Genomic DNA, 17,508 nt, shown 5'->3' on the forward strand with positions numbered 1-17,508 from the left:
CATCTACCTGTTCTGTTAATCACTGAGAAAAGTATTAAAATAGACCACCAAAATAGTAGGTTTGGCATTTTCTCTCTAACTTCTTTTAATCTAACTTATTTACTCTTCTTAATAGACAAACTTAGTCCATTTATATTTATTTTATTAATATATTTGGATTATTTCTAACAATTTATTTTGTTTTCCATTCACCCTACTTTTCTTCTTACCTACTTCCCTTGAAATGAGGGTCTTTCAATCTTTGCCTGAAATATTAACCAAGAAGGTGAAAGATCTCTACACTGAAAACTATAAAACTTTGATGAAAGAAATCGAAGAAGACACAAATAAATGGAAAGGTATCCCATGTTCGTGGATTGGAAGAATTAGTATTGTTAAAATGTCCATACTATCTACAGCCATCTTTAGATTCAGGGTAATCCCCATCAAAATTCCAATGGAATTTTTTTTACGGAAGTAGAGAAAACACTGCTAAAATTTATATGGAACCACAAGAGACCCATGAATATCCGAAACAATCCTGAAAAAGAAGGACAAAGTAGGAGGCATCATACTTCCTGAATTCCAGTTGTATTGTAAAGCTATAGTAATTAAAAGTTCTGGCGTAAAACAGAAAGGACCAAAGGAAGAGAATTGAAAGCCCATAAATAAACCTATGCATGTATGGTCAGCTAACATTTGAAAAGGAAGCCAAGAATACTCAGTGCAGAAAAGACAGTCTCTTCAATAAACGATGCTGGGAAAATTGGAATGTTTACATGTAAAAGAATGAAACTAGACCCGTACTGTACACCATTCACAAAAATTAACCGGAAATGGATTAAAGAGGGGAAAACTACATACCAAAATGTTCACTTCAGTGTTGTTTTTTTAATAATGGAAAAATTGAAAGCTACCCAAATTCCTTACATAAAGAAAATGGTTAAGTAGTTTATGGCGTGGTCATTGGAGTGGTTAATAGCATGGAAAAATCTTTTTAAAGTATTAAACATTAAAAAGATACCAAATTGGAGTTCTTACATGTATACATATATATAAATATGTATATACGTATGTATGTATGTTAAGGGGGGAAACTAAGCCTATGCATAGGGAACAAGATTAAGAAATTTATCAAAATGTTAACAGTGTTTATTGTAAGATAGAAGGACTTCAGATTTTTTTTCCCAGTTTTCTGTTTTTCGAATGTCATAAAATTAGGGTGTATAATCTTTATAATGAAAAAAAAAAGGTGAGATTAATTTAACAAATTCCAAAATATAACTTGAGATGTCCTACTAAGTCAAGTATGCTCATCTCAAGCTCTGCTTATCACTTTAATACTTTATCTTTTAAAAAATGAAATACTTAGCAACTAATGAACTAAGGATAGATGAGCCAAATATCCTGTGGTTTGACTCCCTCTGTGTTTCAGAGTAAAGTTTATTGCCTTTCCAATAAAAGTGTGCCACTGTATTTGTTTATTCCCTTACTTTTGGCTTAAGTCTCCAGAAAACTGAAGTAATACTTTAACAAATGTGTGAAATGTGTAATCCCATTTTTCCTCCCAGTGTCATAAGGTTAAATAGCTCACATCTGCTGTCCTGGCAAATATGTAATACTGTTTTATATATAATCTTGATTGTTATTATTTGCCCTATTATTTGATTATTTTGTTCTGATTAATACTTCTTTCCCTCATTTAAAGGTTATTCTGGTACAAGTTAACCCAGGGGAAGCATTTACAATAAGAAGAGAAGATGGACAGTTTCAATGCATTACAGGTAAGAATGGTAATTTGTTATCATTTGAGATGACAGAAATTTATAATACATAAAGGTGTATATGCTTATGGTTTCTTCCTTTCTTTCTCACTACCACTACCACACCAGCTCACAAACTCTGAATACCTTATGGTATTGCAGTAGTATCCTAATCAGTCTCTTTTCCCTGGTTTCTTGATTAGTCTTACATTCCCCTTCTCAAAAATCTTCATTGAACCCAGTTCACGTTCCTTATTAGTCTTTCTAAAAGATTATTTCATGTTTCTAGTGTTGCTTTCCCTTTCCCTTTAATATTGTTTCCCTTTATCTTGCTAAGTTGGCTTATTCATTGTCTTCTTGAACCTGTCTTGTACTTTCTATACTCTTCTTATCTAGAATCGGCCCTTATCTCCACCATCTCTAGCCTATCCAAATCCTACCAGTGCTTCAATACCAAGTTCAGATCTTATCTTTAAAAGAATTTTTTTTTGTAAAGTCACTAGCCACCCTGCCACACACCACATTTATGACAAACTAAAACGTCTCCAGATATTACCATATGTTCCAGGGGAGGCATACTGAAGAACCACCACTCTAAAGAGAAGAGCAGTAAAAAGATCACTGACTTTGGTATTAGAGAACCTGGGTTTAAATCCCAACTCTGCTAACTTACTAGCTATATAGAACTTTTGCATGTCATTTAATCTCTATCAGCACATTGCAGTTTAATTGATTTTATAAGGAAAGAAATTCACAAATTATAGTTATAAATTAACTTTTAAAATAGAAGTTACTTGGGGTGCCTGGGTGGCTCAAATGGTTAAGCGTCCAACTCCCGATTTTGGCTCAGGTCATGATCTTATGGCTTGTGAGTTCAAGTGCTGCATTCAGGCTCTGTGCTGGCAGTGCGGAGCCTGCTTGAAATTCTCTCTCTCTCTCCATCTCTCTGCTCCTCCCCTGCTTGTGCTCTGTCTCTCAAAATAAAATAAACATTAAAAATAAATAAATAAATAAAAGTTATTTAAAATTCAAAGTCTGGTTATCTAACTGTGTTTAGCAGTTTTTGTATTTTAAGTCACACTATAATAGTAATGAGTATCCTCATTTGCAGGTGTGTTTGAAAAGATGTTGTATTAGTTAAAATGCTTCCATCATAAACAATATTTATTGAAAACAAGTTGAAGAAATATACAAATAAACCTAAGACATAGCTCTATTAGAAACTTACATTCTAAGAGTTAGCCAGTATAAAAATAGAATTATTTTTATAAAATCCTAACTGGTAGGTAAAGACTGGCAGGACCCGAATAGCCTATTTAATTTATAATGTGCCTGTAGTATTAATAGTCTGTTTTTTTAATTTTTTTTTTTTTAACGTTTATTTATTATTGAGAGACAGAGCATGAACAGGGGAAGGGGAGAGAGAGAGAGTGGGAGACACAGAATTGGAAGCAGGCTCCAGGCTCTGAGCTATCAGCACAGAGCCCGACATAGGGCCCAAAACTTGCAAACCACAAGATCATGACCTGAGCCTAAGTCAGACACTCAACCAACTGAGCACCCAGGCATTCCAATAGTCTCTTAATAGTAGGAACTGACTACCATGTGAAGATACTTTTATGCAGAGATAAATTTCTTTGCTTCAGTAGAAAAGCGAGACTCCTCCCTGTATGACAGATTATAAGAGTGGACTCTTTGTTTTAAAATTACTGGGCAGAGTTTTTAAAAACACAGGATAGAAAAAGGGGAACCGTAAAGAAGGTAAAAAGCTTTCCCCTTTTCATGTTTTTGTTTTTCAAAATTAAAAGACAGGATGAATGTGGAAGGACTGATAGTGAACGAGGGCCTGGGGTGAAGTTTTTCTAAAGACCATCATGCTCTCGCTCCAAGCAAGAGAAGACAGGACAAGAAAAGACTAAGGACTACTGGGAGCTCATCTCCTTTTCTTCCCCTTTGCTATCACTAGTTTTTATTATGTAACAGACATCTTCCTGTATAGTTCTAGAGCTAGGTAAAAGGTAAGAGTAGAATTCAGTGTGGAGGCAACAGATAACAAAGAAGAAAGCCTTAAGGGAGAAAAATCATATGCCAGTGAAGCTCAGAGTAAATTAGGATCCTTGGCTCTAAGGCCATCAGGTTAGGAAAACTTTTCTCTTCACAGTCACTAGACCAATAAAAGAAAACCTCTGTAATGAAACCTAAAAAACTGGGATTATTTCCAGTGTAAATTAATAAACATTTGGCTTAATCCCATTTGTGAGGGTGCCTGATCCCATTTATGAGGGCTCCACTCTCATGATTTCATCACCTCCCAATGACCCTACTTCCTAATACCGTCGCATTGGGGTTAGGATTTCAACATATGAATTTTGGGGGGAATATATTTAGTTTTCAGCAGCACTGCATTGATAGGAGTGGCAGAGATGAGCTGCAGTGCCCAAGTGGGGTGTCAGAGCCTAAATTGGGTGAAGAGTTCATCCATATGAGAACAGCCAAGTGCAGAGAGTTAGAGCCCAGAGTGAGGAGAGAATTCACACAGCAAAGTGTCGTGATACAGGGACTCAGAGTCTAAGCAGGCTGATGAGCGTATCATCAAGAAGGGGTGGCCTGGTGTGGGATGTAAGAATCTCAGCAGGATAAAGAAGTCATCAATACAGTGAAGCAGCCCAGCATAGAGAATCAATGCCAGAATAAAGTGAGAGTACCTACAGGTGAAGGCAACCTGATGTAGGGAGTCAGAGCTGAGAATGAGGAGGTCATCTGTTTGGAAGGGTAGCCTGACATGTGTTGTCAGAGCCCCGGTAGAGTCAGACCATTCACACGATGGAGGTGGTCCTTAGTAGACAAAGCCCAAGTCACGTAAAAAAGACATCCACATAGAGGACGGTGTGGAGGGCCTCCACAGAGGGATGGCCTGGCATGGGGTGTCCCAGCCCCAGCAGGGTAATGAAAGTGTCCATACATTGGAGGTACTCATCAAGAAGAGTCAGAGCCCAAACAGTGTGAGGGCATTCGTGGGATAGGAGGTGACTTGGTTTGAGGTGTCAGAGCCCAAATGAGGTGAGGAAAATGTCTACATGGGAGGTAGAGGGTAGAATCCAGCAAGGAGAATCAGATCCTGGGTGTAGTGAGGAGGGTATCTCTTTGGCATGGCAGGAGATATCAAACCCCAGGAAGCACCCATCCACACATGGGGGACGGCCTAACATAGGAAATGAGAACCTGAGTGAGGTGAGGAGGGCATCCCCATAGAGGAATAACCTGGTGTATCAGAGCCCAAGCAGAGGAAAGAAGTAGTCCACATGATGGGCTGAGGGGTAGAATGGCCTAGTGTGGAGAATCAGAGCCCAAATGTGGTAAAAAGAGAATATACACAAAAGTGGAGTGGGTACTCCAGCACAGGTTGTTAGAGCTTGTGCGTGGTGACATGGAACCAAGGAGCGAAGGACACCTACATAGAGGGTTGTTAGAGGGTGGGGTGGGCTCAGTGTGGGGCGTTAGACCCTGAGTAGGATAAGGCCATACATGCCGGGGGACAGTGGAGGGCGGGAGTGGTGGCAGAGATGGAAGATTGATGACACACACAGGGGGACTAATTAAAGAAACAGTTCTGTTAAGAATGATGAGAGACCTGGGTTTCTTAACTATCTAAGAAAGAATTTTAGGTATGGAAAGGGAAGAAACTAGAATGAATCCTGCTGGCAGTTGAATCGGAAAAATCAGACATTCCTGATTCTGGGTCTGGGGCAGAGAAAGTACAAGATGAGAATGGAACATATTGTTACCCCAGAGAGAGGGAAGATTGCAAAATGGATGGAGACATGTCAAAAGGATATAGTGACCGACTTGAAGGATATGGAGAAGCCTGGCAGGCACCATATTAATCAAGTGATGAAATTGTATGTCTTCAGTAATGGCAGGAATCAAAATTGTGTGCTACCTGATAATGATACATTAAGAGGAACATGATGTCTCTTCTGTGATATTTCTGCCACAAATGCATAATCTGAATCTAAACACAAGGAAATAATAGACAAACCCAAATCAAGAGACATTCTGTAAAATAACCCTTAATCTTCACAGGTGAAGACTGTGAAAGTCCAGGAAAGACTGAGGAACTGTTCAGACTGATAGACTGAAGGGACATGCCAACTAAATACAACATGTGAACCTGAACTAGATGCTTTTGCTAGAAAGCACATTATTAGGACAATTGGTGAATCTTGAATGGGATTTGAAAATTAGATGGTTTATTAGTTTCTTAGGGCTGCCATAACAAAGTAACACAAACTGGGTGACTTAAAACAACAGAAGTTTAATGTCCCATAGTTGTAGAGGCTAGAAGTGCAAGATCAAGATGTCAGCAGAATCGATTCTTTCTGAGGGAGAATTCATGCCTCTCTTCTACTTGCTGGTGACGGCCAGCAATCCTTGGGGCTTCTTGGCTTTAAAGGCATCATTTTAATCTGTTTCAATCTTCACATGGCATTCTCCCTGTGTCTCTGTGTCTTCACATGGCTGTCTTCTTATAAGGATACCATATTGGATTGGGGTTCCATTCTACTCCAACATGACCTCATCTTAACCAATTTTATTTGCAATGACCTCATTCCCAAATAAAATTGCATTCTGAGGTGCTGGTACAGAAGCATATCTTTTTTAGGAAACACAGTTCAATCTGTAACAGATAGTAATGAGGTATCAGTGTTAATTTTCTGGTTTTGATGGTTGTGTTATATCAGAGAATGTCCTTATACGAAATGCATATGAAAGTATTCCATAGGTGATGGGCCATCATGTCAGCATTTTCCTTTCAAATGGTCAGGGAAGAAAGTTCTTTGTACCAGCTAGACATGCAATTTTTTTGGCAGAACTTACTGTTTCAAATTTTTTGAGAATGATTAAGAAAATGATACTTTTTTTTCCTTTTTTTTTTTTTAGTGTTTATTTTGGTGGGGAGAGAGAGAGAGAGAGAGGTGCACATGCAAGTGGGAGAGGGGCAGAGAGAGAGGGAAAGAGAGAATCCCAAGCAGGCCTGAACCAAAGTCAAGAGTTGGACACTTAACTTGACTGAGCCATCCAGGCGGCCCAAGAAAATGATATTCTGTGTCTCAGAGAATTTATGGGAGGACTAGAGAACCAGACTCAAGGCTGATCTTCAGGAACAATGCCCCAAAACTATACTACAAAACTGGTCTGATTAAGAAGTCCTCATCAGTGCCAAGAGTGCCCTTTCTTCACTAAGAACTCAATATTACTTGCTTGTAGTACAGATGCCACTTCTGCCACAGGAATCTTGTGCTACCAACCACTGCCTTCTAGGTTATCAGCACCCATAGGACCAGTGTGGTCTTTACCTTGCACCAAGTCAACTCCTTCAACCTACAAAGGGGTTTCAGAGTCTGTGCACCAAAACAAATGACAGTATCCACTACTGGATAGATTTATCCAGAAAGAAAGACTTATCCAGAAAGGAAGACTTAACATTATGAATAGAACTTGATTATTTTAAAGAAAATTTTTAAGCTTATTTATTTATTTTTTGAGAGAGAGAGAGTGTGTGTATGCAAGCAGGGGAGCACTGTCATTGTAGAGCCCAATGCAGGGCTCGATCTCAGGAACCTGTAAGACCATGACCTGAACCAAAACCAAGAGTCAGACGCTTAACTGACTGAGACACCCAGATGCCCCAAGTGTCTGACTCTTGGTTTGAGCTCAGGTCACAGTTAATGGGTTCAAGCTCCACACTACCAGAACAGAGCCTGCTTGGGATTCTCTCTCTCTCCCCACCACCCACCCCCCCATCTCTGCCCTTCCCCTGCTCGTGTGCGCTTTCTGTCTCTCAAGATAAATAAATGAACTTAAAAAAAAAAAAAGAGAGAGACTTAACTGAGTGAGCCACCCAGGTGCCTCTAGGACTTAGATGGGTTTTTTTGGTTTTTTGTTTTGTTTTGTTTTTTTAGAGAGAGGGTCCAAGTGAGCAAGGGACACAGAGAATCCCATGAGGGGGTGGAGGAGTGGGGAGAGTGGGGCTCACCTGAAGTGGGGCTCATGCTTACCTGGAGCGAGGTGCATGCTCACCTGAAGCAGGGCATCAGCTCCCCTGATGCAGGCAAGTTCAAAACAGTTGGCATATTACTCTGGTTAGATGGTATCCTTTTAACATATTTTGAAAGAAGTATTGACAAACTGAGATTGAACCCAGGAAGGCAGCCAGGAGAGCATACAGTCAAGAAATTATTCTTGTAAAAGACTATAAAAATACTTGAAGGATGTTTAACCTAGAAGAGAGCTGTGACTTGAAGACCTTGTTCTCAGCACTTTTAGAGGGAAAATTTTAGACTAACAGATGAGAGTTGCAGGGAAGCAAATTTTGACAGGGAAGAACTGTCCAAAAATTATGGTTCTATAAAAATGGAGTCATTGCTTTGTCACACCTGACTCCCATCATTGTATGTGCTCATGCATTGGGTTGGGTGGTATTATGAAAGTAATTCTTACATAGAAAAGAAGTTTGATTGGGTAAACTCCAGTATTTAACTAAAGATTCTTTGATTCCAAAATTACCTCTTAGTTAAACTGAGATCTCTTTAATTTTGGGAACGAGCACACTGACGGGGAGCCTGAAATTTAACAAGTATATCTGTGCCTGGGCATATTTCATAAAGTAGTTGAGCTAGTGAATGGTTATTGCTCAAAGCAGACCTGTGAACAGGATGCCAACTTGTAATGTATTAATAATCCTCATTCCTAATGAAATAAACACTTGAGGGAGAAACTTTCACTAACCTTCTGAAGCTTATAGGGGCAGGAACAATGATGCTGTCTTTATCTTGGTACATAAAACATTGAAGTGTTCAAGGATTATTAGCTTCCTTCTGTTTGGTTTCCTTAATGATAGAAATTGGCTCTTTTTCATCTCTGATTTTCTGTGCTGAAATAATGCCTTTAACTTAGTGGGCATGCTGTCAATATTTATTGAAATTAACTGCTAAAATATTTTTAAGTATATCAGTATACTTGTTTGCCTTGCTAAGTACTATCAACCAAAAATACACTTTTATACTTAGGGGTATTTTAGTTTATCAGAGTCTTCAACATGAGCACCAGTTAAGATTATAAAGTAATGTGGACATGTTAACTTAAATACGTAAAAAGTGAACCAAAGATAATGCCAGGATGTTGATCATTTGACCATCCTGGATTTCTGCTTATTTTCTTACGATTTGATTCCTGTGTGTAGAAAAAATGTCAAGGTGAATTCAAGTTTGTTGAGAAGTATTAACCTTTGCTTTCTCATATCTTAGCTTATGAGATATAAGGGAAGCCAATAACATAACAATCTAAGAATACGTTGATTCTGAGCCCCTTTACCACTAGAGTTAGTGTGACGTCAAGCTCCACCTCCCAAGTCCTGCTGTTTTCCTTTTTCTTCCAAGTGACTGTGTGCAACTTCTCAGCAGTTACTGATGTTTTCTCACCATTGTTGCTGCTGATGTTGCTTTCCATTCTACATGGGAAACCCCAGTAGGGGATTATTTGACTCTTGTTTCTTCTGCTGTCACCTCATTCAAGAAGTGACTAATACTGTTGCTCCTGCTGCAGTTATTATTGACACTTCCGTTCTCTTTTTTGTTCTCTTCACTGTTGCTGCTGTTCATCACTGCTTTTCTATTCTCACCTTGTCTTCTTATGTCCCTCATCCTGACTCTTCCTGCCATTAGAGGGGTTTTTGAAGTTAAGAGGTTTGTCCCAACTAGTAGGTACTACTTTGTTCTTCTCTGTGTGCTCTGGGATCATGGTGAGTATAACCAAATATCTGCCTTCCTTACAGTTAGTCTGCTCTTTCATATTTGTGATCTCCTTTGCAGAGCATTTTTTAGCAAGTTCTCCTGAACTGAGCCAGATGACTTTTGGGGTCCTTAATAAATACAGTATTTTATTAAATACTGATAAGCCCTGTATTCCATTAATCCCAACTCTGTTACCTAAGAGTGAGTTCTCTGCCCTCCAAAAGTTGGAATTCCTGGACTTGTTCTTCGCTGTGTTCTTGTCAGAATCCCTTATGCCCATCAGATCTAATCAAAGCCCTTTTCTCTCAGAATGTCTTTGTCAGGGAAGGAAGAGGAAGATGGAGTTCTCATGCAAGTGGAACTCCTAGTTGATCTGCTGTGATATCCTGGAATTCCCAAGACATGTATACAAACTATACCTCAGCCCCCTTGACTCTTGTTAGATATGTCAGGGTTTGATATTAAAAGTACCTCTGAAATTTATTAGAAGTTAAATGTCTATTGTTTTATATATCATTGTACAGTTACTATAACTAGCAGCATGAAATAACTGTACCTATAACTTTTCTTCCTAAATTCACAATAGAACTTCAAAGAAATAATAAGGTATGTGAACGAATTAATGGTTCATTGTTACAGGTACAGGTCTGAGAGTAAGTCCACCTGGGTTCTAGGACCAATGGGCACAATTCTAGGAAAACAGATTTAGCTCAGTATGAGAAAGATCTTTGTAATAAACAGAACTGCCCAAAAGGCCCAGGAGTGATCAGTTTCCATCCATCTTTGTAGGTGGTAATACATATGCTGGCTCTTCATGTGATGGGGCTATTAGAGAGGAGGTTTAATTTCTTTTGAGTGGATGGTTGGAGTTGATGCCCTTTAAGGTTCTTCATGAGTCTAAAATTTTATGATTCTGTAGCTTTGGGTAGATTACTTAAATTCTGGTCATTATTTTACACGTATGTGAAATAAGGGTGGGCAAGTGCAAATTTGATTAAGTTTCCACTGTTCAAGTTTTTAGGCATATGTAACTATGCCAGTATCTTATGCTGTATCTTAAATATATTTTAATAATAGGGAGATCAATATTCTATGAGTTTTTTTATAAGACCACTGATTTTCTTTGGCCTACTGACTTTCTATCACTACAAATCTGACTGAATTTAACCAAGTTCTTTAGGTTCTACAGAAACTATAACTCAAGTAGAAACCATGTGTAGTAGATTCTTATTCCTATATAAGTAGGCATTATTTTACAATTTAGCAAACTAAACCATGGAAAAGTTAGGTCCTTTATATATTACTTACAAAATCCTAACCACCCTTAGAAAATAAAGCATTTTATTTTCAAAGGCAACTATTTTCATACTGGTAGAAAGTAACATTATTTTATTAAAGACTTTACCACTTACAATTCCTCTCCCAAGATAAAAACAGCAGTTCTAGTAGAGAGTCTTAAAATACTAGTTTTGAAACATTAATGAGTCTTGTTTGTAAAAATGAATCATAGCAGATCATCCATTCATAAATCCAGCCCATTTTAGGTTAAGTGAATGACTATGACTCATCCTGAGTACATTGTGTAATAGTCCCAGGTTGTCCCTAAAAGCTACTAAGTGCTACTTTTTGAGAGAAGCCATATTATATATGACTTAGTGAAGAGAAAATTGCAACATTGATGCCAAAAAGGAAAATATAGGCAAATTCAGTTGTCCTCAGTTCTTTATGTTCCTAATGAATAAAATATCACTGTTAAAGTTATTCTTCTGGAAATAGAAAATCTAAACCAGTTTAGTAAGTTCTTTTAAAATAAGTGACAAAAATCTTGATTAAAAAAAATCTAATGAATAATGGCAAAAGGAAATTAAGACCCAGAAATACAGATATGTGCAATAGCTTGTATTAACTTCTCAATAAGTATTTATAAGCCTGTTGCATTCTGATACTTTTTATATTGGTTAGTGACTAAAATGAGCCTTTTGGGATCTATGCCTTCTCTGAGCTGGCCTCACAAAATGATGTTTTATTAAATAGACAAATATGAATATAAAATGTTTATTTTGGGTAGAATTCTCTCTCCCCTTCAAGTGACCCTGTTTTCCCTTTTAGGAAAGAAGCCACTTATTAAAGGTAGATTACAAGGTGGGAAATGAAGAAGATAAGAACAGATTGACTTACAATGGAAAGTATGGAAAGATTAGACAATTTTAAAGGAAAGAATGAAAAATGAATATAGCTACTTTAATTAATTAGAGTCAGAAGTAGAAGAAGAGCTAAAAGATCTTTAAGCAGATTTTTAACTCTTAAGAACTACATATGTGAAACAGTGTCTGTTTAGTTTGATTTTTAAAGCTGCCTTTTGAATATATAATTCTAAATGCTTGTTAAAAAATGTATGTCTAAGTTAAAGAAAATGGTAACGTGCTTTCATGAGGGAGAGGTTGCTATGGTTTTTAAAAATTAATGACTATGTGGTCAGTTATTTTTGTTTAAAAGTAGTTATATTTAGGAAATAGAAAAATAGAAATAATACACTTTCTATAGAAGAAATTTTGCTATCTGTTCCTAATTTCTCAGATATTTGCTTCTCCCTAGATTATTATGATTGGATTTTTATTAGGATCAAATATCCATTGGTCTTTGATTAAAATTAGCATCATTATTTGTTTGCTTAGGTTAAGATTAGCCCAATAAACATACTGTCTTTACTGAACATTTTTAGCCTTTTATATATGAAACAACTGAGGAAATGTGCAGTTATAATGAAGTCTATTCCTGGCACTGTGTAGGCACTCAGTAAATATTTAATTGAATAAATGATCTCAGTAGATAATTATGTACAACATATAGGTTATCTCTTATTTTTTTGTACTACCTGTGTTTTCCCCTGAAATACTTGTTTAAAATCCCATTTCATCATGAAATAACTTGGAAACTGAGGCCAAAGGGATTGTTTTTGGGCTATATTGATTTTATTTAGCTTTGTATATCACAGCTTGACTCAGAATTCTCCTAGCATGGGGAAATAATCAACAATAGGTAGTAACCACAGTGATTGTATAATACTAGTACTGCTAGAGAATTACTGCTACACTTTTGTGAAGGTCACTGGTAACCTCTCTATTACTAATATGAGTGGTCTTGGTTCTCATCATACTTAACCTCTCTAGCAGGATTTCACACTGTGTATTATTTATTCCCCCCTTGGAACATTATTCTCTTGACTTTTCCTTTTATAGTTTACATATTCTCCTGGTTTTTCTCCTATCTTCCTGGCAACCCCTCTTCAGTCTTTTTGTTTTGTTGTGTTTATTTTTGAGAGAGAGAGAGAGTGCGAGTGGGAGAGGAGCAGAGAGAGGGGGACAGAGGATCTGAAGTGGGCTCTGAGCTGACAGCAGTGAGTCTGATGTGGGGCTCAAATTCATGAGCCGCAAGATCACGACCTGAGCCAAAGTCAGATGCTCAGCCAGCTGAGCCACCCAGGTGCCCCCTCCTCAATCTTTTTTGGTGTATATTAAGATAGGAGTTCAAAAATATGTAGCATATAAGTAAAATAAGCCAGTCACAAAAGGGCAAATACTTAAGATTCCTCTTAGTCAGATTCATAGAGGCTGAAAGTAGAATGGTGGTTTCTAGGGGGGCAAGGGAGAGAGATGAGGAATTACTGTTTAATGGGTACAGAGTTTCAGTTTTAAAGATAACAAAGGTCTGGAGATGGATGATAGTAATTTTTTTGATGGTGATAATTATTGTACAACAGTCTTCTTAATGCCCTAAGTTGTACACTTGAAAATAGTTAAAATGGTTAATTTTATCCATATTTTAGCCACAAATTTCAAAAATAAATTTTAAAAACTTTCATTTTTACCAAAAAAAAAAAAAAAAAAAAAAAAAAAGTATGTAAGATACCTGAAGCCAGAATTTAAATGATGTGGTAGAGGGACGCCTGGGTGGCTCAGTCGATTAAGCGTCTGACTTCGGCTCAGGTCATGATCTCACGGTTTGTGGGTTCGAGTCCCGCGTCAGGCTGTGTACTGACAGCTCAGAGCCTGGAGCCTGCTTCGGATTCTGTGTCTCCCTCTCTCTTCCCCACCTCTACTCTCACTTTGTCTCACTCTATCTCTTAAAAATAAATAAATGTAAAATAAAAAAATTTAAAAGATGTGATAGATAGAATTGTAAGATAGCCCTCAAGGTCATTGCCCCCTATTGTACACACCTGGGACCATGAATATGATGAATTTTACTTCCATAATTAGGTTATATTATACAGTGCAGCTGACTTAAGAGAGATGATCTGGGGTGAACCTCAACTAATCAGGTCAACCTTTAAAAAAGGGACTGGACTCTTCTAGAAGTAAGAGATTCAGGAAAGGACCATGTGGCAAAGAATGTGGCCTCTAGCTGAGAGTGGCTTCCAGAAAGCCAATGGCCAGCAATGAAATGAGGGTCTTGGTCCTACAACCGTAAAAATCTGAATTCTTCCACAACCCCCATATGAGAACACACCCTAACCAACACTTTGATTTTCACCTTATGTATCTTGAACAGGGAACTTAGTCATACTGTGCCCAGACTTCTGAACTACAGAACTGTGAACTAATAAATGGATGTTTTTAAAACCACTAAGTTTGTGCTAATGTTACACAGCAATTGAAAACTAAGAGAAATAATACAAACTTTTTTCTCTTTCGAATTATAGTTCAAAGATAGGCAATTAGTGCTTGTGTGGAGTTGTCTGCCCCAAAGGTGACACAGGGACCCAAGTTACTTCTGTCTTGGTCTGCCATCCCTAGGATATTGTGCTCATCTGCATGAACCAAGCTGGCTCACCACCATGTCTGTGTCCCGGACTAAATGCAAAAGGGGAAGAGAAAAAGAGATTTAAGATACACCCTCTTCTTTAAAGACATACCCTGGAGATTATGCAGATCGCTTCTCACATTCTAATTGACCATAGCTTAGTTGCAAACAATTTTGGAAAGTAATGAATAAATGCCACAGAGTACAGAATAATAATAAATCTTGAAAGATCCTCTAAAAGTAAGTACAGTGTTTACCTATGGGGTGGTAGTGCATGAAGTGGGGAACAAGGATAGAATGAAGATTTTCTCTCTATACTTTTTTACATTTTTCATTTTTGAATCTTGTAAATGTACTTCCTATTAAAAATAGCATTTTATTCCGGGGCACCTGGGTGGCTCAGTTGGTTAAGCACCTGACTTCAGCTCAAGTCATGATCTCGTGGTTCATGAGTTCAAGCCCCGTGTTGGGCTCTGTGCTGACAGCTCAGACCCTGGAGCCTGCTTCAGATTCTGTGACTCCCTCTCTCTCTGCCACTCACCTGCTCACACTCTCTCTCTCTCTGTCTCTCAAAAAATAAATGTTAAAAAAAATTAATAAAAAAATAAAAATAGCATTTTAAGTAAATAAAACAAGTGCTGTAAGTAAGAAACTTGCACCTCCCTTCTTTCTTCTCCCCCCCCCTTTTTTTTCCCTTCTTTCTCTTTACCCAAAAAATATTTATTTACCTTTCCCCAGCAACTTTTCACTTGTCCCTTTGGAATTTTCTCTCTATTCTTATTCTTTGTCCACCAGCAGAATTGGATTTTTGAGCTTTTTAGTCAGTGATCTTGGCCCAAAGGAAGCCATGTCAGATATGTTTGTCAGGTAAATGTATATAGATATATACATAGGATTAAGTTACATTAGACATTTTTAAATGTTTGATACATTCAGATATATTCTACAGTAATTAATAATAAAAGGTCATTCCACTTTTCTTGTTATTGCATGTGCACAGTATTTTAACTTCATTTTAGGCCATATCAGTTTTCACTGGTGACTGTTTATAGCAGAACCATACTATCATTCATAAAGTTGAGAGAGTAGTCAGTACATTCTGGACTTGAAATACCCTTCTGGACAATTCACTTGGAAATAAGTTAAGAACTTATATCTATATGAAGCAATTACTTCTTCTTAAGTGATATAGAGATAATGTGATTCGATCAAATCTGCCTAACTAGATGTATAAATTGGGGAAATTTCCACAAATAGCCACGTTAGAGAGCTGTACTTTTCTAACCAGATTTGATTAAAACTTGTCACAAAAATCCATTTAGCCATGTATTACACCTGAGTAGTTTTATGGCCTTTTAAAAACATTAGTCCCACATTGATTAGGACCCAAATCTATTTACAGAAAAGTCTGTGTCACTTTTGCTTATTTATTTTACAACTCCAGGGATTGGCCTTCTTAAAACACTACTTTTTATTTATTTATTTTTTTTATTTTTTATTTTTTTTTTTAATCACTGTGCTAAAAACCAGAAAAACCTTGCCTTCTCCCATTTTGTATAGTATGGAACCCTTAGCCTAATCTTCTAGGCACTCCATCCCTGGTTCCAATCTTTCTTTCCAGCTTTACTTCAGAAATCTTCCGGTCCAAATATTGCAAGATTTGTAGGTCCCCTAATCTCTACATATTTCTTGCCAATACCCCCTTCATACCTTTGTTCACGTTGCGTCATCTTAGAAAAATCACACAGGAGTGTGCACACACATTTCTACCTGCTCATCTTTTGGGCAAGAAATCTTCATCAGTTGGTTTTAAGATATTTTCACTGAAGATGATGTTAGTAGATTTAATAACTCTAGACATAAAAGTGTATGCTTTAAACTTTAACCTAGCACAGAGTGTTCTTGTAAAATACCTTTCCTATCAACTGAAAAGCAGAAAGCCCTTTTCCAAGTCATTTTACTGAAAATGTTTACAAAATAAACACTTATAGTCAACCTTGGTAAACAGAATATACAGAAAACAATTCAGAATCATTATAAACATTATTATGTACTGTTATTATTTAGAAAATTGAGTTGATAAATTGCTTAGTCTAGATTGAAGTATAGCCTAGAGGGTTTTTTTTAATTCATTCTTTCATTTAGCAAATTATGAACTTATTATGTACAGTCACCATTGCAAAACTGAAGACATAGTGATGTATAAAATAGACATTATCCCTGCCCATCATGAAGTTTATAGTTTCCTAGGGACGACAAACAGTTAAGGAATTCATTAGAGTGAGAGAAGTGCTATGATGGAAAAGAACAGGAAGGGTGCTCACAGTAGGATCATCCAAACAAGTTTTGGGGTTAGGACACTCAAACGATGAGTTCTGTTCTCTACTTTTTACCTCTTCAAATAGAACATTAAAAATTCTTATTAATTAGTGGTTTTATTTAATTAGAACTTGAATCTTGAAGGACATTAAGGATATAAACAGAATTAGCTTTCTTTTGTAATTAGGAAAACTATGACTTTAATGAATATATATGCATCAAAAAAATTGGGGGCACATTTCCTTCCAGTGCCTGTCCCTGTATGGTAGGATTACCATAGGTAGGAGTTTCTTTCTTCTTTACGTTTTCTATATAATGTGATAATTTTGGTTATCAGTTACAATATTGATTACAATATTAATTGCTTAAATAACAGATATGAAGTTTTAGCCCCTTTTAAATTATTTAGTCCAACTTTCATTTTTAAAAATGTATAGATTATTTTCTTTAAAGCTGAGGCCTTGTAAGGCTCATTAAGGAAAATGGTGAACCATATAATGTATTTTGGTACAAATAAATGGATGTTTTAACTACTAAAAACTAAATAATGGGACATACTAAGCTTATTAAGTACATAATAGTCTGACGATTTTTGAAAATTAAGGGGGTGGAAGAAAAGAAATGTATAAATTTGATACCATAGTATAGAACTGATTTAAAGAATTCTGACACACAAGGGGACATATAAGAAACCCAGGGCAAAAAAAACCTTTAGATGTTGAGGATTTTGTCCAACGCCAAAAAAGTTATCTGTATAAGCCAGACTATATTTATGGAAGAAGATATATTTGTTTGGATCCTCTCTTTTTAGCTAAACCATTCTGTGAAGAGATGCTAAAGAAAGAAACCAG

At 36.9% G+C, this 17,508-nt stretch overlaps 1 protein-coding gene across 3 annotated transcripts in view; it reads left to right on the forward strand.

Annotated features, from left to right (window-relative positions):
• FNDC3A (fibronectin type III domain containing 3A) overlaps positions 1–17,508 on the forward strand; it is a 142,553-nt gene that overhangs the window by 41,705 nt on the left and 83,340 nt on the right. For all 3 annotated transcript variants that reach the window (XM_060637224.3, XM_060637225.3, XM_060637226.3), the window contains one exon: positions 1,688–1,763. In XM_060637224.3, coding sequence (XP_060493207.1) covers positions 1,688–1,763 — 76 coding nt within the window. The remainder of the gene's footprint in view (positions 1–1,687; positions 1,764–17,508) is intronic.

The sequence above is a fragment of the Panthera onca genome, chromosome A1, assembly GCF_046562875.1.
Source record: "Panthera onca isolate mPanOnc1 chromosome A1, mPanOnc1 haplotype 2, whole genome shotgun sequence".
Classification (NCBI taxonomy): domain Eukaryota; kingdom Metazoa; phylum Chordata; class Mammalia; order Carnivora; family Felidae; genus Panthera; species Panthera onca.